Source organism: Suhomyces tanzawaensis (genome assembly GCF_001661415.1).
Source record: "Suhomyces tanzawaensis NRRL Y-17324 unplaced genomic scaffold CANTAscaffold_1, whole genome shotgun sequence".
NCBI classification, from domain to species: domain Eukaryota; kingdom Fungi; phylum Ascomycota; class Pichiomycetes; order Serinales; family Debaryomycetaceae; genus Suhomyces; species Suhomyces tanzawaensis.
Window position 1 is genome coordinate 2,173,551 of NW_017963636.1, and position 21,490 is coordinate 2,195,040.

General features: G+C 46.9%; 12 protein-coding genes across 12 annotated transcripts; 5 read left to right on the top strand and 7 right to left on the bottom strand.

The window, feature by feature from the left end:
• Nucleotides 1-512: 512 nt before the first annotated feature.
• Nucleotides 513-2,174, top strand: ECM42 (glutamate N-acetyltransferase). The gene has a single exon (XM_020206280.1). It carries the CDS (start codon nucleotides 732-734, stop codon nucleotides 2,040-2,042), a length of 1,311 nt encoding a protein of 436 aa, XP_020067398.1. The 5' UTR covers nucleotides 513-731; the 3' UTR covers nucleotides 2,043-2,174.
• Nucleotides 2,175-2,790: 616 nt separating this feature from the next.
• Nucleotides 2,791-4,233, top strand: CDC13 (Cdc13p; the record flags this gene model as incomplete). The annotated part of the gene is made up of 1 exon (XM_020208929.1): nucleotides 2,791-4,233. The coding sequence occupies one exon, from the start codon at nucleotides 2,791-2,793 to the stop codon at nucleotides 4,231-4,233; it is 1,443 nt and encodes a 480-aa protein (XP_020067399.1).
• Nucleotides 4,234-4,541: 308 nt separating this feature from the next.
• On the bottom strand, nucleotides 4,542-5,480 carry CANTADRAFT_88194 (short-chain dehydrogenase/reductase; the record flags this gene model as incomplete). Its single annotated transcript, XM_020211429.1, has 1 exon — nucleotides 4,542-5,480. The coding sequence occupies one exon, from the start codon at nucleotides 5,478-5,480 to the stop codon at nucleotides 4,542-4,544; it is 939 nt and encodes a 312-aa protein (XP_020067400.1).
• A 1,190-nt stretch (nucleotides 5,481-6,670) lies between these two features.
• CANTADRAFT_31941 (mitochondrial 54S ribosomal protein mL61) lies at nucleotides 6,671-7,102 on the top strand (the record flags this gene model as incomplete). Its single annotated transcript, XM_020208422.1, has 1 exon — nucleotides 6,671-7,102. A coding segment is annotated over one exon (432 nt), but the record flags the coding sequence as incomplete, so codon positions are not given.
• Nucleotides 7,103-7,539: 437 nt separating this feature from the next.
• Nucleotides 7,540-9,366, bottom strand: CANTADRAFT_34256 (uncharacterized protein; the record flags this gene model as incomplete). The annotated part of the gene is made up of 1 exon (XM_020208580.2): nucleotides 7,540-9,366. A coding segment is annotated over one exon (1,827 nt), but the record flags the coding sequence as incomplete, so codon positions are not given.
• A 2,094-nt stretch (nucleotides 9,367-11,460) lies between these two features.
• CANTADRAFT_9469 (uncharacterized protein) lies at nucleotides 11,461-12,827 on the bottom strand (the record flags this gene model as incomplete). Its single annotated transcript, XM_020211981.1, has 2 exons — nucleotides 11,461-12,749; nucleotides 12,815-12,827. The coding sequence occupies 2 exons, from the start codon at nucleotides 12,825-12,827 to the stop codon at nucleotides 11,632-11,634; spliced, it is 1,131 nt and encodes a 376-aa protein (XP_020067403.1). The 3' UTR covers nucleotides 11,461-11,631.
• On the top strand, nucleotides 12,743-13,851 carry CANTADRAFT_139734 (uncharacterized protein). Its single transcript, XM_020206284.1, has one exon. The coding sequence runs from the start codon at nucleotides 13,054-13,056 to the stop codon at nucleotides 13,765-13,767; it is 714 nt and encodes a 237-aa protein (XP_020067404.1). The 5' UTR covers nucleotides 12,743-13,053; the 3' UTR covers nucleotides 13,768-13,851.
• CANTADRAFT_39796 (uncharacterized protein) lies at nucleotides 13,823-14,740 on the bottom strand (the record flags this gene model as incomplete). The annotated part of the gene is made up of 2 exons (XM_020208818.1): nucleotides 13,823-14,235; nucleotides 14,338-14,740. Coding segments are annotated over 2 exons (816 nt in total), but the record flags the coding sequence as incomplete, so codon positions are not given.
• Nucleotides 14,444-16,073, bottom strand: CANTADRAFT_139566 (uncharacterized protein). The gene has a single exon (XM_020206281.1). The coding sequence runs from the start codon at nucleotides 15,704-15,706 to the stop codon at nucleotides 14,741-14,743; it is 966 nt and encodes a 321-aa protein (XP_020067406.1). The 5' UTR covers nucleotides 15,707-16,073; the 3' UTR covers nucleotides 14,444-14,740.
• On the bottom strand, nucleotides 15,865-16,567 carry CANTADRAFT_139598 (glutaredoxin). The gene has a single exon (XM_020206283.1). It carries the CDS (start codon nucleotides 16,362-16,364, stop codon nucleotides 16,023-16,025), a length of 342 nt encoding a protein of 113 aa, XP_020067407.1. The 5' UTR covers nucleotides 16,365-16,567; the 3' UTR covers nucleotides 15,865-16,022.
• LIG1 (tRNA ligase) lies at nucleotides 16,440-18,827 on the bottom strand (the record flags this gene model as incomplete). The annotated part of the gene is made up of 1 exon (XM_020208931.1): nucleotides 16,440-18,827. One exon carries the CDS (start codon nucleotides 18,825-18,827, stop codon nucleotides 16,440-16,442), a length of 2,388 nt encoding a protein of 795 aa, XP_020067408.1.
• Nucleotides 18,828-19,643: 816 nt separating this feature from the next.
• On the top strand, nucleotides 19,644-21,473 carry EXO70 (GTP-Rho binding exocyst subunit; the record flags this gene model as incomplete). The annotated part of the gene is made up of 1 exon (XM_020209186.1): nucleotides 19,644-21,473. One exon carries the CDS (start codon nucleotides 19,644-19,646, stop codon nucleotides 21,471-21,473), a length of 1,830 nt encoding a protein of 609 aa, XP_020067409.1.
• Between the last annotated feature and the right edge of the window lie 17 nt (nucleotides 21,474-21,490).

Sequence of the window (21,490 nt, forward strand, 5' to 3'; positions counted from 1 at the left end):
TTTTACTATTGGTGACATGGAGATCAGGATTACCGGTAAGAGCGATAACGCAAAGTTTCATCCAAGAAGTAAAGAATGTGGAGGATATCTCAAGAAGGTGATTTCGTAAGAGCTAACTGTAAGAATGAATTTAATAAATGCAAGAACAAGACGGAGTAGAGTTAAATACGGGGAGCAAGATACACTGTGAGTGCTGACTTAAGACCCTTCCCAGCATTTTTCGTGCTTCTTGGAGGGGTACACAATAGCAAGAAGATAGAGATTGAAATTTCTGGATACTCGAAGACGACATTTCTAAGAAGGAATAACAAGAAAGGGGAATCTGTTCCCCCTGGTACCTAAGTCATCTCTCCGTCCCATACATGCTCCACACGCCCTTTGGATGCTCTAAATCTAGAGAGGATCATTGTATTGCCTTTCTCGTGATGGTACCACCTCCATCGGTGCGCCGCACACCACCAGCACACCGCGGCTAGCCAATAGCGACGTTTAGGGTAATTCTACGGATGGGTTCCCCAGGCCCGATCTCACCACTCTAAGGAGAGGATCGTGCCCGCCAAACACAGCATTGCGGCTCAAGAAAGTCTCCATAGTTGTAGCATCCTTACTACCAGCCACCAGCACCCTTTTCTGTCTGTTCCCACACGCCAACCACTCGCTATCGCCCTGACTCAGCGCGTGAGAGAATCTCGGAATCGTATCTCGTTCTTTTCACCACCAGAAACACCACCATGACCCGTTTCATCCCCATAAGATACCTTTCCAAGGCCGAGAGATTCGTGCCTAAGTCGGGAGTCTACCCCAAGGGCTTTGTCGTGGGAGGAATCCACGCTGGCGTTAAGAAAGATGGCAAGTCGTTTGACTTGGCAGTGCTCAAGAACGAACACGGCAAGGGCGCAGTTGCGGCTGGTGTGTTCACCAAAAACAAGTTCAAGGCTGCTCCAGTCCAGGTGTCGTCGCGGATCTTGAAGGAGACGGGCGGTGAGGGCATCAACTCGCTTGTGATCAACAGTGGTAACGCCAACGCAGTCACAGGTGCCCAGGGCCTCAAAGATGCCCAGGACATGGTCAAAATCACAGACGCCGTGTTGGAAAACCCTGCCAACTCCACGTTGGTGATGTCGACTGGTGTCATTGGTAACACTTTGCCCATTGACAACATTCTTGCTGGCATTCCCAAGTTGGCGCTTAGCCACTTGGGCAACACCCACCAACACTGGGTGGACTGTGCCACTGCCATCTGCACCACAGACACCTTCCCCAAGTTGGTGACCAAGCAGTTCTCGTTGAACAACCACACCTACACCTTGGCAGGGTTGGCCAAGGGTGCAGGCATGATTTGTCCCAACATGGCCACCTTATTGGGATTCTTCGTCACCGACGCGCCAGTGACTGCCAGCGCTTTGCAACAGATTTTGAGACACTCCACTGAGCGGTCATTCAACAGCATCACCGTGGATGGAGACATGTCAACCAACGACACCATCGTGGCTGTGGCCAACGGAGCTGCTGGAGGACCAGTAATAGACAACACTGCCGAGAGCGCCCAGTCATTTGCAGCCCTCCAGGCGGAAATCACCGGGTTTGCCCAGCAGTTGGCGCAATTGGTGGTCAGAGACGGAGAGGGTGCCACAAAGTTCATCACCATCAACGTGAAGGACGCTCTTTCGTACGCAGACGCCAAAGCCATTGCCAGCTCGGTAGCCAACTCATCATTGTTCAAGACCGCCATGTACGGCCAGGACGCCAACTGGGGCAGAATCTTGTGTGCCATTGGATACTCGGACGTGGCTTCGGAAGACTCGGTGATTCCCGCCAAAACTGACGTCTCCTTCATTGCCACTGACGGTTCGCCTGCATTGAAGTTGCTTGTGGGCGGTGAGCCAGAAGTGGTTGATGAAGAAAGGGCTCTGGAGCTTTTGAAAAAAGAGGACTTGGTGATTGAAATCGACTTGGGCACCGGTGGCGGCCAGGAGGCCAACATCTGGACCTGTGACTTCTCGCACGAGTACGTCACCATCAACGGTGACTATAGAAGCTAGGATCAAGCTCAAGATCCCCAAACACGAAATTGACAGCTTTAGTAGGTCAACTGCTTATTATCAGAAGTTAGAAAGACTCCTAATACAAGTATTCGAATATTCCCCGACAATAGTAGTGCTGGTTATACAAATACCTTCCTTGAATAAACTAAATGGGAGGTTACAGAAGTTAGCGTTTTTCACTTTGGTGTATCAAAGTATGAAGTGGTTCTGTAGATTGAGCCAATAGTGGATAGTTCAGAAGTGGAATACTCGATCAATTAACCAAAAAATTTCAGACGTCTGCGGTTGTTTTAAGCATGATTGTAGAACTGCAAAATGGAAATGTATAATTGCCAACTTAGAGCAGATATTCCACACTTTTCAGAAGTTGTGGTATTGTAGATGCGGATAATCAGAAGAAACCAATACTGCAACTAACTGCAATTAACTGTTCTTACAATTCATAGGATTCTCTATTCAAAGTGATTTCATTTCCCATAGCTCGACAGAATTCGCTATACTTCACAGAGCATCCAATGGCTCTGCTCGAACATTCATCTCAACTCCACAGAAACCACTAAAATTCCTCACAGATAAGATTTCACTATTCACCGCATCTTACTGACTACAGCCCCCAACAATCGCTCCTTACTGTAGCTACCACCAATGCTAGCTGAGAGACAGCCATCGTCTCGCGTATATTCATTCAAATAATCAGATGGCTTTCGCATATCGATTCAGTAAATAACGCGTAATACTCTCCACCATGCCTCACAAACCAGACTTGGGCACGTTGCCCATCAGCAAGTTGACCCACAAGGATATTGACAACTACCAGGCCACAATCTTCTGCATCGCCCTTCGTTTGGACCATTATGACAAGGGCAACACCCCAGATATTCTCCACGTTACTGACTTCTCGCGAAACTCAAGGCTTCGAAACTTCCAAAAGCCCATCACCATTTCCGAGTACAACATCGACGACGACCAGACCCTCAATGTCAGTGCGTTCCGCAACAAGTTGACGCCAGTGCTTGTGGAGTACGATCAAATGTCCCGCAATCGCTTCAACCAGATCAGATACGACGAGAACGCCAGAGGATGTAAAAAGATGCTTTTGAACAACCTCGTGATCTTGAAGCTCAACGTGGACTTCAGGCTCTACAACAACCAGCTCCAGGGCCGGTGCAACACCATAGCCATCGTCGACAAGAATAACGACGACTGTGAACGGTTGAGAGAATTCTACGCCAGGATGGTGCAACACCTTCCCCGGGAATTCTTCGACGACCTTGGAAACCTTCCCTCTAAGCTCATTCCAGCCGAGTTCTTGAACCAATTGAAGCGCCAAACCGAAATGCCCGTGGTCAGAGACACTCAGCATTATCGTGCTGAGGCTATCAACAACACAATCGATACCCAGAACTACCGCACCGTCCAGTCGCCAGCCAGCTCCCAGAGAGCGCCAATCAACGATTTCTCCCAGCCTGTCGACTCAGGCGAAAGCTCGCAAGAGTTTTACTCGCAAGCCACAGCTCTCCATAAACCTTCCCAGGTTTCCACCTCGTACTCGTCGTCCAACTCTTCCAACAATAGAGACACACTCGCTGCACAGGTAAAGCGTGAGACGAACAACACAGTGATCACCGATCTGGAGTTCCCAGAAGACTACGTGCCCGATGAGGTTCACAGCCCTACACCTCGTCAACCAGTGCAATCTGATCTGCGTACAAATTCTATCTTTGGAAAACTCAACAGAGACGGCAAAAATATTGGTGAAAACGTAGTCATCAGAACTCCAGCCTACGTGGTCGGAAGCATACCCGTGGATTGGACGCATATCTGTACAAAGTCATATCGGTCAGATTTAAAATTGACTGATCCAAAATACCAACGACTAGAATTGATTCTATCCGACATCCCACCCAACCGCCATCAGGAAGTCTCCCTCACTGCTGAGAACTCATTGGTGATCACATTTGCAGAAGAGGACTTGAGTTCCTTTTTCCACAACGCCCCAATTGAAAAGATTTACATCAGTCTTGCCAAATTGGGGACTGCTTTCTGGAAGAATCGAGGCGAGCGCTTCAATTTCGAGATCCACAAGAAACTGATAGAGATCAATGAGGACGATGCAACGGCAAGTGTCTGGACTGCCAGAAACTTCGGTGTAAGTGACTTGATTAAGGGGTTAGACGAGATGTTTTGAGGCAATGTTGTCTAATGTCAGCTCTATTGGTGCTTGTCTGCTCGTGGATAAATTCTGAACTCAGCCCTAATCCAACTTCTTTGAAGGTTAGGTAAGTACTCAAGGTTTTTGGCGATTTTTCACACATTTTGGCAACATGGGCAGCTTGGTGACAATGTCATTCGTACTAGCCCAGTATGGGCACAAAGAGGAGTTTCTTTTACATTTTTGGCTAGCGAAATGTGGATTCCTGCAAAATAAAAGCAGTTGATTATTTCTCAATGGAAAAGCCTGGCTCGCTAATCCGACCCTCGGGTCCCAGTATCTAATTATTCAGCGATATCTGCGGTATCTCTGGGTCCATTGACCTTTCTGCCCAAACTAACAATGTTTGTGGCTCTGTTGAGGACTCCTTTGAAGTTGGCCACGCTTTTGTCGATACCAGATAATTTTCGAGCACCATCGGCAAAAAACCAAGGGAGAGCCCTAAATATAGGGATAAGGTTGGCATATAGCGGCAATTTGATATCTCCCTTTCTACCTACCTCCATAGCCGAGTAGATTCTCTCTGCCACATATGCAGGGTCTAGTTCAGGAGCCAATAACTTGGTGGGTGTAACTACACCCTCGAACATGTTTGTTTTCAATTGACCAGGGCAGACCAACAACGTCTTGACTCCAGTTTTGTTCCAGGAAGGCGAACCCAACTCATAGGTCAACGCCTCGTGGAGGGCAATGAGGCCCGACTTTGAAGCGCCATAAACGCTCAATCTTGCGGGACACATGTACCCCAAAACAGAGGCAATGGTGACAATATACCCTCTTTTTTGCTCGAGCATATCGGGAAGTAGCAACTTGATGGTGTAGAAACTGGCAAGAAGGTTGGTGTGGATCATCTGCTCTATTTCAGCGTATTCGAGCTCGACTAAGCTCTTGCCTCTAGCGATCCCGGCGTTATTGATCAACACAGTGGGTTTGCCCACCTCTTGGATCACCTTCTTGTGGATTTCAATGAGCTGATTTCGGTTCCCAACGTCACACTGGTAGTAATGGACGTTTTCGACCCGGTCTTCCATCGTTGGAGACTGGATATCAAGCACAATCACCCTGGCTTTCTTGGCTGCAAATTTGCCCACAATTTCTCGCCCCAAACCAGACACCCCTCCAGTTACTAGTACGATGTCACGTCCAGCCTCGAAGTAGTTCCCCATGAGGGCATCGGAAACATCACGTAGCTGTTTGTTATAGCGATAAAGAAATGCACCCATATTCACTGGCGGCAAGTGTGTAAAGGAATGATGATCAAATATATAGCGAGTGCAAAAAGAGCCACCAATGGGAGTACAAATGGAACGAGAAACACGAACATGTAATCCGGAAACAGTAAGTGAGCCACGGGATCCAGAAGAGGAAATGGGCCTGGAGGAGTGGGGATGTTTTAACGATGTCAGCAAAGAAGCTTGGGATAGTGCTCAGGTAAATAGTAGGCGGGAGATCAAACTTGACTATATTGTAAGAATATCGGGTTGAACTGAAAAAATGGCACTAATCGTTATTTAGCGTGATATAATGCTAATTTCGTGGGATGAATATTTGGAGAACTCTTTCGAAAGCCCAAGTGCTAGTTTCAAATTCTAGCGACATCTTTTAAGTAGCACTTTCGAAGATTGATAGTGTCAAAAAGTGAATTCATAATGAAGCTACAGTCTGTTATTTGGATATTAGCGTAATTGAAGTGCTGGTTTGGGACTAAATAAGCCCCGGTAGTTGGAGAGAAGGGAACAATCAAGTTGTAGAGACTACATCGCTTGTGATCTTGAGTTAATCTCATTTTGTGCTAGACTAGCACGATTGAACTATTCCATGCCTACTCACCACAAATTTACTTGCACCCAGACAGAACCGATTGTAATTAATTGCAGCCTGGCCAACCTTTTTGTTACAGTGCCTGGTAGCTAAATGAACCGAGTAATTGGCCATATTTTATAGTGTACTGTTCCGAGGTTAAATTCATTTGAAAAATCACCTATATCTGGTTTTTCAGGAAAGTCACAACCTTCATGTCCCTCCAATGTAGTAAACAAAACATTTGGTACAGTCATGCCATTCTTACACATAAACAGAATCTTTGGTAGTTGTCCTTGTAGACTCTGTCTCCAGTTAAACGAAGAACCAGAATTATCGTGGACACAGATTTCGCTCCAAGTGCACTATCTACAGACCATCTGGTGCTCCCGATCTTCAGATTTGCACCAATTACACGAGTATTGTTACTTGCACTTCTCACACGCACTTCTCACTGGCAATTATCCTCACAACCGTGAAGTCGTTCTTCATACTACCTTCTCGCAGTTGATACTGAAGCTGGTCGCACGACGTGCCAGTACCGAAAAGTTTTTTATCATCTAGACTCAATATAGCTAGCTACAGTCACCACATCACCCCAGTCATCATGAGTTCCAGTTCGATGTTTAAGGACTTTCCTTCGTCCAGAATCTTGAAGCAAATCGCTCGGTTGAACAAAATCGCCGGCACCTCCGAAACTGCCTACAAAATCGACCTGTCGAAGTTCGCCAAAGTCGAACTCTATTTGATCCAAAAGAACATACACGGACCTTCGGTTGGGTTGAGAAAGTTTTGGAGACACAACCTCCCCACCTTGAAATTCCACAACTCCGAATTACCTTTCGTCATGACCAGAATAAGTGCTGAAACCCCCGAAGAAGTAGCAAAGTGTCCAGCTAAAATAGTGGTCCACGGCTCCAACAGTGAAAAGTTCGAAATCAATTGTGCCAATAAGCATAGCAGTGCTATTCTCGACGAGTTGGTCAAGATCACTGGCGCTGTCAACGTTCCAGAAGCCGAGATTCCTACTTTGAAGGCCCCACAAGACGATCTTTTTGCGTAAGCAGGAACAGCTAGACATTTTGGGATGCTGGCCTACAGAAATCCATACTACTAGGTGTAGTTTACATTAATCTACTTGTACATATATAATACAGACTATGCAATAGTGGCCAATGTAGGATAATTTTTGGTTGGAAACCAAGATCTTGAGACTCGATAATAGTACACGACGATGCTTGGATAGATATTCTGTCGACAGTGGCCAGGTTTCTGTGTCTGGTTCACAGCACAGGGGTATATTACAGTAGTAGACTTGTACATCGTGAAAAAAGAGGTTGCAGTCTAACAAGAGCTGAAGTAGACAATGATTGGCGACTGCCCGGGTTTCCGTTTAGTATTCCACACACTTCCCCCTGGAATTTGGACTGTTAATCAATTGAACTTCAAATTTTGATATATTTCACTTCAATGGTAACATGATCATGAGCTTAAAAATTTCAACAACTCGTCCTTTCCCTTGAGCCCAATCAACTTCTTGATCTTTCTCAAATCCTCAATCTCCTCATCATAGACTCGATCGTTATCCGCAGACTCCTCCTTCTTTATTTCAACTTTGTCCTCCTTCTTTTTGGTTTCAATTGCCACTCTCACCAACTCCTCCAAATTGATGCGATCTTTTTTCAACTCAGAAAGTCCTTCCACTAAATTTCTTTCATCCTCATTAGTCTCGATTCTACTCTTCATATCATACTCTTCAATCGTGTTTAATACTTCTTGCTTGATTCCTGTTTCTTGTTTTGCTTTGGAAATAAAATCTAACTGGATCAGCTTTTCTGGAACCCTGTAGACAAAAGATTGACCAGATTCTCCTTTAGAAGTGAGACATAAGATCTTGCTTGCTTTGCTGGATGGGCGAGAAGTCACCCCAAAGTTAGTGGCCACAGAGTTTTCGAAGAAATCGGGTACAGCGTACTGCGGGTGACGATCCTCGTCATCAAGAGTATCCTCGAATTCTTTGTAAATACTTTTGTTCTTGTCAAAATATTCATATTTGGGCCTGTTGAAATCCTCTTTTTCATACTTCAAATAATCTTGTAGGTTTGGATTCTTTAATAAATTTGGCTGATCATCATATTGAATCACGATGTTGCTCAATGAAGAGATTTTAAGGAAGTGGGCTCTCAATGCTGGTTCAATCACTTTGGCGTCTTTGAAGTTTCTCAACTTGAATCGTTCACCCAAGTTTTCCAACTCTTTCAATGCTTTCTGAGTGATGAAGTTGTCAATGACATTCTCCACGTGGTTGGGACATCTCCACTTGCTTCCGATTGTCTTGGGCCCAAACATTGGTTCGGATAAGCAGTCAATGTGCCATACCAATGGACAATAATCACATTGGGTCAACGTTTTATGGTTGAGCCCAGAGAGTCCACATTTATGACAAAGATGGGGGTTTCCATCCTTGTCATACAATGCATCAAGTTCGAGCGACTCATCTTTGTTATATCCTTGAATTTGTCCATCCTTAGGTTTAAGTGGAAGGTCTGGCTTCATGGACTCGTCGTGGTAGTCACCAGAATCACTTGTCTCCACGCCAATAAAGGTCTTTTCTCTTAAGAATTTTGGCAATTGAAATTCTACTGGGTTTCTAGCTTCCTGTTGATTCATGAGCTCGCTGAAGATCCCAATATTGCTCCATTTTGTAGTCAACAGAGGAGTTCTTTCAGCAAGACACTCGCGGCAATACCATTCACCCTCTGGGGCGTCCTCCAATGGTGGGTCACAACAGGTGAAATGGAACGATCTGGGGCACGATTCACAACAAATGAATATTCCAGAACCACCACAGGAAGAGCAAAACTCCTCGTTGCTTCTGGGGGCGGTATCGTGGTGAGGAGCCTTGGCCGCGTTGGACGACAACGGTGCTAAATTAGTGATGGACTTGCGAGGAGATATAATCTTAATGCGCTTGGCTTTGCCGTCATCCTGCTTGGGGTCTTCGGGTTCTGGGGTTGTGGGACGGTCTTCCAATGGTCTCTTTGAAGGTAACGGAGTTCTTTCAAGACTCTCCTTGGTCAAATCTTCGGATAGATGCAGCACGAGCTGGCGGTTGAGCGCTTCTTCCTGTTCTGTAGTGTCGTCACCCACCAGCGAGCCCTCTCTTGAGTAAAGCCCTGTTCCCTTGATGGGACGCCTTGTGTATTTCGAGGGCCACAATGATTCCTTTTTGATTTTTGCTGTGGGACCCGATTCCAAAGGTAATCCGGTATACATAGCGGTTGGACCAGCCAATGGAGGTTCTACGAACCTTGAAGGATCACGGATGATTCTTTCGTTTTTTCTAGGTCTACCAGGACCTCTTCTTTTGGGCGGGGGTGGTAAATCGGGTGGTGGGCTCGTGTTCAACTCCTCGTTGTAGGAGCGGTTGAGCTTGGATGCTAGCCGTTCTGACTTGACTGCTCTGGCGGCCAAAGCCTGCTTCTTCTGTTTTTTTCCACTTCCTGGGGGTCTTCCGACCTTTCTTTTCGGAGGAGGGGCATCAGGCACTGTAGCAGGCGGGATCTTTGCATGGTGGCCCGTCGAGAGCTTGGGGATTGTCAAGCTGGTGGTGGAGGGGGGCGGCAACCCGTTTATGGAGGGCAACGGAGGCATTTTGACGCCGCTGAGCTTGGGGATCCGGAGTGGGGGAGGTGGTGGCGAATTTTCGGTGTTGCTCTTGGCGGGAGATACGTCTGTGCTGACGTCTGCAGGCACAGGCGTCGTTGAAGCCGACAACGACGGCTGGGATGACGGTATTAATGGAGACCCATTTTCGGGTGCAGACTCCGACGGTATTTCTGACACGAGAGCAGCGTCCTCGGGAGACGCCAACAGGGCGCTAGAGCCACGCGGCTCCGTGGAGTCCTCCCTGGAAGGACTAGTAATGATTTCTCGATGGTCTTCAGCGGGTATTTCTCGATGTCCATCAGCGGATAATTCCAGCTGGCTGGATGTTTTAGCCACACTGGGTCTCTTGAGTTCCGTGGGACCCTCACTGGCACCAGCAGAAGGCGTGGTGGTGGTGTCGTCGTTTGAGGCAGCTGTTGTGGGTTCTGAAACGCCCTGCGAATCTTTGGAGGAATGATTAATTTGTGAAATAAATTCGGCAGGCTGGTGTGGCCCTGGCAGAGAATTTTGGGGGCGGCTGGCGGGATTGATGTGGCCATTGGCGTTTTTTGCCCCGTCTTCACTGAACGATTCTGACATTTCTGCCTTCAATAGTGTGGAGGAAGAGAGGTGATGATAATTTTTTGGTTCGCGGCGAGCGATGTAGAATCGCACAAATGAGACTGGAAAATCGAAGGAGTAGTAGCGAGAGGGCGGGAGACGGTGTGGGCGTGGGGACTAAACTACGGGGAATTTATGGGAGAATTTACGGTGCTGGAGGGTAGCGGCTCGGTGGTGGAGATGGTGGTGGAGAGTGTTTTGGTGGTGGTAGTGATGGAGAGAAGCGAGATTACTCCACCATTATTAATTGTGAGGAGGACTGGTGGTATGGTTATGTAAGCAGAGAACTGGATTGTAAATAGGAATAATAGTGGTACTAACACAGCTTACAGGAACACAAAGGAGTGAAGAGTGCGCCTCATTACGTATTGGAGATGAGTAATGCTCGGTCCTACAGAATGGTAATTATGGCTACGATGAACAAATTATTCAATAATGAAATAGACAGTAATACGACAAAATAGTAACGCTAATCTAGGGATAAAAAAACCTTTGGGTGGTGTTTGGATTTTCCACGAGTATCCGTGGATGGGTACACCTAGTACCAAGATTATATATTAATTTAGCCAGTTGAAAAGAATGGCTACGGTTGGCAAATAGGCTGGTATTTATACCCTAATTCAACACGAGCTACGCTTTGCTGGAGCGATCGTGGTCTGATATTGATTTATTGCGCAAGTTGGTTAAAATACCTAGATAAAACTACGTTTTGCTGGAGCGATCGTCGACTGATATTAATACGCTAAATTGATAGTACGCTTTGGCCGGAGCAATCGTCGTCTGATATTATTGCTCAAGTAAGTTTTCGTAATAGCTACGCTTTTGCCAGAGCTGTCGAAGATAATACTGAACCTCGACTGTTTAGATAGTTTCAACCTATCAATACACCAGATTTTTATTAGTTGAATTATTACCTATTTTGTAAACATAAAATTGACCAGCTTCAGTCATTCTATAATTGCTTCACTTTAGACAGAGAGAGGATTATCGTTTTTATACCCAAATCAGCGTAAAGTTGATAAAGCTGGCGGCTGACATTGAATACCCTAATCTGCACATTTTCTAGAGCTGCTGTCTGATTATGGTAATACTGAACCTCAATTACCTGTATAGTTTCAAACGATTACAAGATTTCAGCCAACAGATATATTATTATCTTACTTAAATAATCAAATAATTGACGAGCTTGTCATTCGAAAATAGCTCCGCTTTGCTAAGCTATCATCTGATAGTATATACAGTTGGTTTTCTTACGCTTTGCTTAGTACGTTCATTACGAATAGAGCATTACCTACGCCAGCACGCTCAGTTGGCGGCCTTGGCCTTCTTTTTCTTTTCAACCTTCAAAGGCTCTTCCAAGAGTTTCAAGATCTCCTCATCCTGAATCTTCTTGTCAGTGTTGTAGAGACCCTCCTCGAACACAGGTGAGGTGTACTTGACAATGCCGTTCTTGGTGATTCCAAAAGTGGTGAAGTACTGGGCAATGTACTCGCCCTCCTTTTCGGTGAAGATGTCGTAGGCCAACATCACCTTGTGGTTGACAGGCTCGTGCAAACCGGATCTGGCCTTCTTGGGCTCTTCCAAGGTTCTGACATTGAAGGGGAAGGGGCCTGTGGAGGTCTTACGCACGTCTCCCAAAACTTTGTGGGACATCTTCAACTTGAGGGCGTACGAAGTACCAGTTAACTTGTACAAGTTGGTCTTCAACTCGGAAGCCTTGACCTTACCATCGGCAGAGGTGGAGATCAAAATGTCCAAGCCGTAGACTTCGTTTTCCTCGAACTTGTGGGTGTCCATCTGCTCCTTGTTTTGCTTGGAAGGGTTAAGGATCACTTCCTTGGCTCCGTACAACACGTTTCTTTCGATGTTGTGGGTCAACATGCTTTCGACAGGAGTGGTGTCGAATTCCTTAGCAACCTTGGCAACGATGTTGGTGACGTCCCAGTTCTTCTTGTTTGGCTTGAAGGTTCTCAAGGCGGCCTCGGAGGCCAACCAGGCGGCATGAACCAAATCAGCCTTCTTACCGTCGACTGGAGCGTCCTTAGAGCCAACCACAACGGTGTCGGCGACAATAGCTGGGAACCCGTCAAGTTGGACACCCAACATAACGTTGACCACATCGCCAGTCTTTAAGGTGATGTTGGCTTCGTCATCCTTGTCAATTGGAGCAATGTGGGCTGGGAAATGGTTGGGGTTGACACAGGTTGGGAAAGCAATGCCCTTTGGAACTTTGGAGGTCTTCTTGGAGTTGTAGATCTTAGACAATTCCTCGTTCAAGAGCTCATCTCCCTTGATGGAAATCTCATACGTGGTGGCTCCGTCAACAACAAGCTCCTTGACTTGTTGCAAGACTCTGTTGGTGATGTCTCCACCGGTCTTGTACTTGGAGACGACGTCGGAGTTGGCAATGGTATAATCAGGGGCTGGTGTTAGTATCTTATGGTGTGCTGTTGCAGAAGTTCCGTGTTAATGCTCCACTTGTACTCACTTTTGGCAGACATTTTGTAGTGAAGATATCGTTGGTGGGTCTTTCCCTTTATACTCATCAAGGACCGTCACGTGGACTGAATTTTCCAGTTGCCCTCCACGCGGAATTGAACCCGCACGGACCCCAGATGTGTATGGGGCAGGTGGAAAATCGGCTGTTGTATGTGGAGATCTCCATTAATCCAGTGAAGTGTCGAGCCAAATCAACACCATCCCGTTCCAACAGCTAGACATGCCAAAATGGCAAATTACATCATCTGTCTAGCTCATTTCTGTGAGCTCCATGGCCCCTCCATAATCATTTGTACGCAAGTCACCAACAAGGCATCGAAGTCCGAACACATATTGTCGTCCAACTCCAAGCTCCAATCGTGCTCATCCTGCAAGTTGCAGTTGCCCAACGATTCAATCAACGTCATTACCACCGACGAATCCGACAAGACTGTGGTCAATCCCCCTGTATACATTTCAACCAACTATCCATCCTCCCAGAAAAGGTATCTGTCTCTCACAAAGCTAGTGATGAAATCTTTGTCTGTGGAAACAACGGCAGATGCCACCAAGCCGATGTTCGTAGGGGATGCTTTAAATGGATACTGTGTCAATAAGATCATCAAAATCAAGGATGCCAACGCTAGAGGCTCAGAAAGAAAGTATGCTCTCATGGTTGTGAGTGACTCAGAATCCGATTTGTTAATGAACTGGGACATTATCGGCATGTACTTTACCGAGATCACCTCATTATTGCACCTCAAAGTTGAATCAACCCTAGAGCAGTTGTTGACAAAAAAGGAGGGGTCCGGGAAGAGCGATAGTTGTATGTTGGACAATGAAAGGTATTTAAGGAGGTCGATGAACAAGCCAAAATCTTTGGTAGAGCTAACCAATGACCCCCAAATATTTGTCAAGTTTCACTTATGGGGAATTGAACTCCTCAAAGACATATTGAAGTAGATCAGCTCAGATTTCCAATTGCCTTCAATTTATTGGCTCTTCTCAACACCCAAGGGTCAATCCGAAAAGTATCAAAGTCACCATTCTCTATCTTGATTTTTGCCATTTCTTGTCTGTGATATGTGGTGAACTGTTTGGTATGGTCTGCATCAAGTAAAGTATCGGCATCATGACACGCGTTGCCAATCGGGTCGTTGCGGCAGATATGACTGGGCACCCACAAGTCAAGCACTGGTCTATAAGTGTGTTTTTCGTGCTGTTTGCTGTACAACCCATGATGGTACTCTCGTTTCAAAATATGTTGAAATGCATTGGGAACATATGCCTTTACTCCTTCAAACAAAGTTTGTCGCAAGGGACTAAGGTTATCCCAGGTTGAAAAATGAAGATTTTTGCAGCTAAATAATTCTTGATTTTCAATATATTTGGCCCTCAATGACTCCATTTCCATGCGTAACTGCTTCTCTGCTACTGTGTGGGAGTTTTCTTTGGCTAAGTATTCGGGATCCAAGACCTGGTTAAACTCCTTTGCTTCACGATGGCTCAACTTCTCTTTGGGTGCTGCTGGACTGTGTGACAATGCTGTAATATCGACATAGAACCCCGTGCTGGTATCAATGAATCTAGCATCAATGGTGTTCAAACCATTGCCTCGACTCCTGTGGTGGTAAGCAGGGCCAACGTCAACTAGATAAGTGGCCACTCCCAGATTGATATCATTATCAGTCACATCTAATACCAATGTCTGATTGTAGTTGCGGGCCAACAATAGTAGGGATGTTGTTGTGATCTGCACATCAAGATCCAGATCCCAGGGCAAATTTAAGCCATTCCAAAACCATCCCAACAACGTACCGTGGGCGAGCCAAGTTTGGATCCCTACCGAATTTGCATACCGGAGCCATGCTCTTGAAAGACGGTGTAAAATCGCCTTTCTCTCGTAGTTCGTATAGTCGACCGTATTGAAGAACCTTCAATCATAATGATAGCCTCTCTTGTCTTCGTGGATCACGGCTTCATGAAAGTACTTTTCGGAAGGGCTAGTACGAAGTGCCGAATATAATCTTCTATCAAGTACATTTTCTGGTGTAGCCACTCGTGTCTTTATTTCCTGGTAATGGGTATTGGCATCAAGCTTAAAATCTTCTTTCTTTAGAGGTTGGACTTCTGCTGCCACTGCTCTCAATTTGTCCTGGATGAGTTCCTGGTCTTTGGGGTCCTCTACTAACAAGGAACTACATAACCCATTGAGCAAGGTTATCTCCTTTTGGATCTCTGTGTGCTCTTCTCCAGGCTGTCGTTGTTTATAGTCTTTGGCCAATTGGTTCAAATCAGAACCCTCTCCATCGTACAATGGGACAATCAAAGTATGTTTTTTTGGCCCGACTCCAAGCACTGCTAGCCTGTAGGGTACTGGGGCAGAGTGGAGGAGGTAGCTGGCGCCCATCTGAGTCCGTGTTTGGAGGTCTAGGGCCTCGTCAGTGGAAGAGACCACTTTAGCAGCACGGGTTTCTGGGTCCAACAACACCCATGGGGCATCCTCTGTGTACCTGAAGTCGGTACCAGCGGTTAATTCGACCCACGATGACCAGCTGAATGGCAATTTGTATTGGCTGTCCCAGGTTTTGGGCAGTAAATGACGTAAATGGTGGGCGATGGAGTTGATCGCAAGCGCTGGCGCCAACCTGGGGTCGAAAGCCTCGTTGGTGGGCTCTCCATTACTGTTGATAGTGGGAGGAAGCTCGGACCTGTACAATTGGGGATCCCTGGGACTTTTCTGAAAGGAATCGGCGTCTTGTATCGTTACCTTGTCTTTGACATCGATGCCAGAATGGCGGCAGTATATCAAGAGGTTGGCCACAAACACGATGGTTACATAGAAAGGGATCGAGCGGCCTCCGGCATAGCGTAGAGCACGGCGTAGGGTCTGTGCAACCATTGTGGTGGGAAGAGTGTTGGTGGAACTTACAGCCAAAATTGAGGGACGGGCTAAGGTTTGGATGGTCGTCTAAGCGCCACGTAATGGCTCTACAGAGGAGACAGCACTGCCAGCCACAGCACCATATGTTGCTGTCTGGTAGTAGGCTGCTTGTTGTCTGCTTTCTGGCTAATTTCTGGCTGCTTTATGTCTGCTTTCTGGCGGACCCTGTCTGATATACGATTACTTACGACGATCCCCATTTTTTAAGGACCCTTGTGCCAAAGGACCTAGAAGTTGCACCTTGGCTACACGATTTCAAGCATTTGTTTATTGTCTATTGAAGTAACGGAACTAACTTGTTCTGTTTGTGGAGCTCCTGCAAGTCTGAGTTGCCTCCAATGTGCTTGCCGTTGATAAACACGTTGGGAACCGTTCTTTGGCCAGTGATTTCAGCCAAGGCAGCCTGGATGGAGGCGCCATCGGCAGTTTGGTTAAGCTCGACGATGTGGGCGTCCTGGTTGAGCTGTTTCAACAACTGCTTGGTGCTGTAGCAGTATGGACAGGTGGACTTGGAGTAGACCACGACCTTGTGGGCGCCAGTAGAGGCCTTCACGGAGGCGAGGAGCTCGGCCGAGACTTCGGGGGACTTGAACCAGGAGGCGATGTAGCTGAACATGATGGGGTCGACTACGAATGGGAGGTGGTTACGGAAGAATATGACTGCGCGTGACTGGGGTCACGTGACGTATATCTAGAAGAATGCAAATATCTGTTGCTTGGCCAACACCCGGGTGGACCCAAGCACCTCGACGTCGGTGCCGTCCACCTCGTACTTTCCGGGAGTAAGCTTCTGCACCTTCGCGTGAAGCAGGCCCAAGATGGTGTTGGATTCAACAGGTCTAATTTTGGGTGCAAAAGTACCGATGGTGATGTGCAAATGCTTGTTGAGAGTCTCGAGTTCGATCGGCTTCAAGTCCTTGTCGTAGAACTTGAGTGCATTGGCTGTTACACACACGAGTCGATCCTTTGCAATCACGACACTGCCCAACTGGAGGTCGGCATAAAACTCCAAGGGATTCTTCTTCACCTGTTCATACTTTGCAGGCAAGCATTTGACGAGCTTTTTCCACTTCTGTTTCAATGCCGCGCTGGATGCCGAGCCTGAGTGTCCCAAAGTAACGTGGAATTCTTTTTGCACTCTGTCGAGTTTTTGGAGCTCGTTCCACTGCTGGTGCTCTGCCGCCACCGAATTGATGTACTCCATCAACGTGGGGACCTCCACTGCTACTCCGTAGTAGGAGGGGTCCTTTGGCTTCGACATGACCTTGACGAATGTGGGCTGATACGCCAAAGCAGCTTGAAAGGCTACGTCGATCTCGTCGTCGCTAGGAACCTTTTCTATAACCGAGGGATACTTGGCAGCAATCTGCTCGATTATGGTCTTGACGTTCTCCTTAGAAGAGTCGTGACGGTGGAGCTTCAAGTTGATCACCAAGTCGAAGCCCGAGTCCGGCTCTTTGGTCGTCTGAACAGGCTGGAACCGGCTGATGAATCCCTTCATCACCTTCACAGCCAAGTTCTCGTCGGTATTGAACTTGATAGACTGATGGTTATCACCTCGAGCCTTCATGCGGTCCAATGTGATGTCCCAGAGCTCTTTCTTGTCCACGTTATCGATGAAATTGATGCAAATGTATTGGAAATCCACGTCTTCGTCAATATACTTGGACCTCTTACTGTCGAAGTCACGGAAAAGTTGGCTTCTCTCGCGATACTCCGAGTTGTTTCTGTCGACCAAGACCACCGGCTTGATTTGCAACTGCTTTATGCACAGCTCGGCAAGCTTGACCTTGGCACTTTTGGAGATATTGTCGTTCTGAACATGAGACCATTGCGGAAACAAGTTGATCAACGTCTGGAAAACAGTGGTCTTTCCGCATGCAATAGTAGCGACAGGAATTACAACTAGCTTGGTCTTTCCCTCGGTGTCTGTGACCTTCAAATTCTCCATCCCTTCGTGCAACTTGTCGATGTTCAACAAGTTGATACCCTGGGACTCGTTGATGTGTTCCAAAAAGAGTTCTCTGGTCTTGATGATGCCCTTGCCATTGGCGAAGCTTTCTTTCAACGCTGGCTGTTCCTTGAACAATTGCTCCACAAACTGGAGGTACTGGCGGGTGATGTACTTGTTCTTCTTCAACCGGATGAGTGACACTGGCTTGTCAGCCAAGAGGTACTGCTTGGTAACCTCACGGAACTGACGGTACAACAAATACGGCTGTTCGAACTTGAACTTGAAGAAAAAGTCCCTGGACTCGCTGCTCTTGCATCTGATCACAAACCCTTCCACTTCCTTCCCGTTGTACGTTCCTGTTTTGGCACATTCGTCAAGAAACTCGAACAACGCACCAAAATCGTCGTAGCGAAGCGATTCGATGGTGTGAAAGCCCCATTCCTTTGCAAACTCGTTGACCTGGTCAATTGGCACCGTGGAGAACACAATGGTGTTGTAGTTGAGTCCATGGAGATAGAGACCAGCCTGGTCCTTGGAGTAGGGCAAAACGTGTTCCTCGAACGAGTCGTCGCACAATTCGGCCACAGCCGTCAAGTTGTGGTCGAAGAGAAACTTGGCCAACTCCTGTGGCGATTTGTTCATCCGTTGCAACTGTCGTATGACCTGCGCCTCTCCTTCAAGTGCATGGTTGGTCGTCAAATTGTCTCTGGCTCCCGTGGAGTGCTTGGAACACACCACAAGCTCGCCAGTACTGAGGCCACCAATGAGGATGATGCATCCATTCTCCTTCAATGTGACATCGTATGGTCCTTTCGTGTTTTCGAGCATGTCTTCCCTGGTGGTGATCTTCAATTCTCCCACGTTGAAGAACTTGTCATAGCCTCTGACCACGATGGTGCTGTCGTTGATGGTGAAGAGACCTCTAGCATCAATTGGCAACTTCACCTTGTGGGACTTTCCGTAGTCCCACTCATTGAACTTCCAGCTGGTGATGGCCTGCGAGGTGTTGGAGACGGTATTGACGAATTTTCTGGACCTTCCTTCCTTCTTGAGCTTGGTGGCAGCCTCGAGCTCCTGGCAGAGCTGAACTACGCGCTCAGGCGCGTCGTACTGTGGTGGAATCATCACTGGTGGTTTAGAGATGGATCTGTGGTGAATATATAGTGCACGTGAGTCATCGGGTCGTGTATGTACCCCAAATCAAGATGGGGATGGTTAGTCATAGGGAGGTGACTAATCCCATCCAGTGGCAATATCAGCCCATCGAAGACCTTGGAACTATGGAGAATGCGCTTTTTGGGGATTCTTTGGGCGGTTTCGGATTGTTCAAGAACGATTTGGCTAATACCAGCACGTGACTCATGGTGTCGTAAATTTGACAGCACCAGTGGAGCGTGCCAAGCGTTTACTAACCAACTACTAGTTGGGGTAACTTCTTATCAGAATATCATCATATTAAATTTATAACTGAAACCATGCTAAAGCAATTTATAAGCATTCTCCTCGGAAAAGGCCGTATCTTCACTTGAAGGTGACGTATATTCCAGTTATTAGATAATTTTTAATTTGTGTTATAAACTGCTTGAGACAAAGCACCCATACTTCATAAATACCACTGCAAAGTTACTTCTTCATAAAGACCCATACTTCATAAATACCTCTGCGTAATGTAATCTCCTTTAGAGGATATATTCAACGATTATTTAGGTATATAGTTAGAGAGAACTTGTGTAAAAAAAGCTGCCTCTAGAGAAGAGTGTCTGTTCGATCGTAAATTTATTGGAATCTGTCGAATTATTATTCCCACGCTGTAAGTGCAAATCAGAAGCGTCCGGCCAAATAGAGGTATGTAACAGCAACCTGTATACATGCAGTTCACGTGATCCCTCACGTGCATTTGTCTACTAAAAATGAATTCCTCACCACCTTCCACCGTTCCCCATGTCTTTCAAGGTCGACGTGGACGAGGCCGACGTGGCCGTTCTCAACCAGAACCTCGCCAGGTCCAAAGAATTGTTCAATTCCATCTCGATTTCCCTCAACAAAATCGCCAACAAATCCACCAATGCTCTGAAGAATATCAAGCCTATTCTTCGTGACGTGAACCAACTCTACGAGAACAAAAGACAAGTCGAGAACGGCATCAAGTTGTTGAGCGACGTCAATGAGAGTGCTGCGTTGATCCACAAGCACGAAGACGTGCTCAACAACCCCATCGAAATGGTGGGGTTGAAGAAGTTCATAGACACCTTAACCAAGAGCAGGACGTTGTTCAAGACTATCCGTCCCAAATTCAAGCAGTTCACAGGCATATTGATCAACTTCGAGACATTGATCGACAAGTCGGAGATCAAGCTCCAGGCATACTTCCAGGGCTTGATCAACTTGCCTGCGAGCAGGCTCTTGGAAAACAAGAGCAAATTGGACGACATCCAGGTGATTTTCGCGTACTTTGCCAAAGACTCGGGCCATGTGAACAAGATCTACGTGCGGACCAGAAGCATGATCCTTCTCGAGAAAATGAGGCCCATGGAACAAGGCATACAAAAGGCACCAGAGAGAAATGCTCCTTACGAGCGTGGCACCAACGGAATCAACCAGTTCAACAACGAGTTGATCAAGCTGACCAAGCAGGAATTGGAGCTCCTCGACGTGTTGCACTTGAACGGCTCAGAGCTCGGTAATCCAGTGATCGAACGTACGGTGAGCGAGCTCTACAACCAACTGATCATAGGACACTTCAATCACATATTTTCCAGCGCTGCTGCCATTATCACCAACGACGTGTTGATGATGGAGGTCACGGAGAACTTGATCCACTTCCAGCAGTTCCTCGACAATTATGGCCTCAAGCACAAAGAGTTCAACAACAATGTCCAGCTCTACTTGACGAAAAACTCGGTCATCTTCAAGGAATACTTCCGTCTCATCGAGAGCAAGATGCTGGGCGTGCACAACTTCAACGACACCAACATCCCCCAGATCACGGTGGATTTGATCTCACGAGTCCGCAAGATCAGCGAGTTCAGCAAGGCGTTGTTGAAGTTAATTGAAAGCTACAAGTTGGGAGACTGGTTGAACATCCAGCCCCCACCCAAGTTTGTCGTCACCTACACCTCGGTGATCCCCAACACCTCCAATGACGAGACTCCCCAGTACCTCTTGAGCTCGTTCTACTCCGATATCATCGACAGCATCACCATCAACATTGAGAACGGGTTGAAGGCCAGCGAGCCTGCGGTTAAAAAGTCTACCCAAGGGTTCTATCTCATCAAGAACCTCATCATGATCGAAACCATCATCAACCGTTCGTCCACGTTGTTCGAGAGTTTGGGAAGCTTGGGGGTTGAAAGATTGAACAAATTGAAGAACAGGTTTCTCAAGACGTTTTTGGACGACTGGAACTACGCCTCGTACATCATTATTCGTGACATGACCACCATAGCCACCAGCAACGCCCACGCGGGCAATTCCTCGGGAAGTACAGGCTCGGTGGGCACTCATTTGTCCAGCAAGGAAAAGGAGCTCATCAAGGAATTGTTCAAAAACTTCAACGAGTCGTTTGAGGATGCCATCCGCAACTACGAAAAATACAACATCACCGACACCAACTTGCGGACGTATTTGGGGAACGAGATCAGGAAGTTGATAGTCAGTGCCTACAACAAGTTGTACGACAAGTATGCCAACAGCGACTTCACCAAAAACAAGCCCAAGTACGTCAAGTACGACAAGCAGCTGTTTGAACGGTTGTTGAACGAGAAGTTGTAGGAGAGGGTATCAGAAGC

What these genes read in the sequence shown, in the direction of transcription:
- ECM42 (XM_020206280.1), top strand. Translation starts at nt 732, where the DNA reads ATGACCCGTTTCATCCCCATAAGATACCTTTCCAAGGCCGAGAGATTC.
- CANTADRAFT_139734 (XM_020206284.1), top strand. Translation starts at nt 13,054, where the DNA reads ATGGCAAATTACATCATCTGTCTAGCTCATTTCTGTGAGCTCCATGGC.
- CANTADRAFT_139566 (XM_020206281.1), bottom strand. Translation starts at nt 15,706, where the DNA reads ATGGTTGCACAGACCCTACGCCGTGCTCTACGCTATGCCGGAGGCCGC.
- CANTADRAFT_139598 (XM_020206283.1), bottom strand. Translation starts at nt 16,364, where the DNA reads ATGTTCAGCTACATCGCCTCCTGGTTCAAGTCCCCCGAAGTCTCGGCC.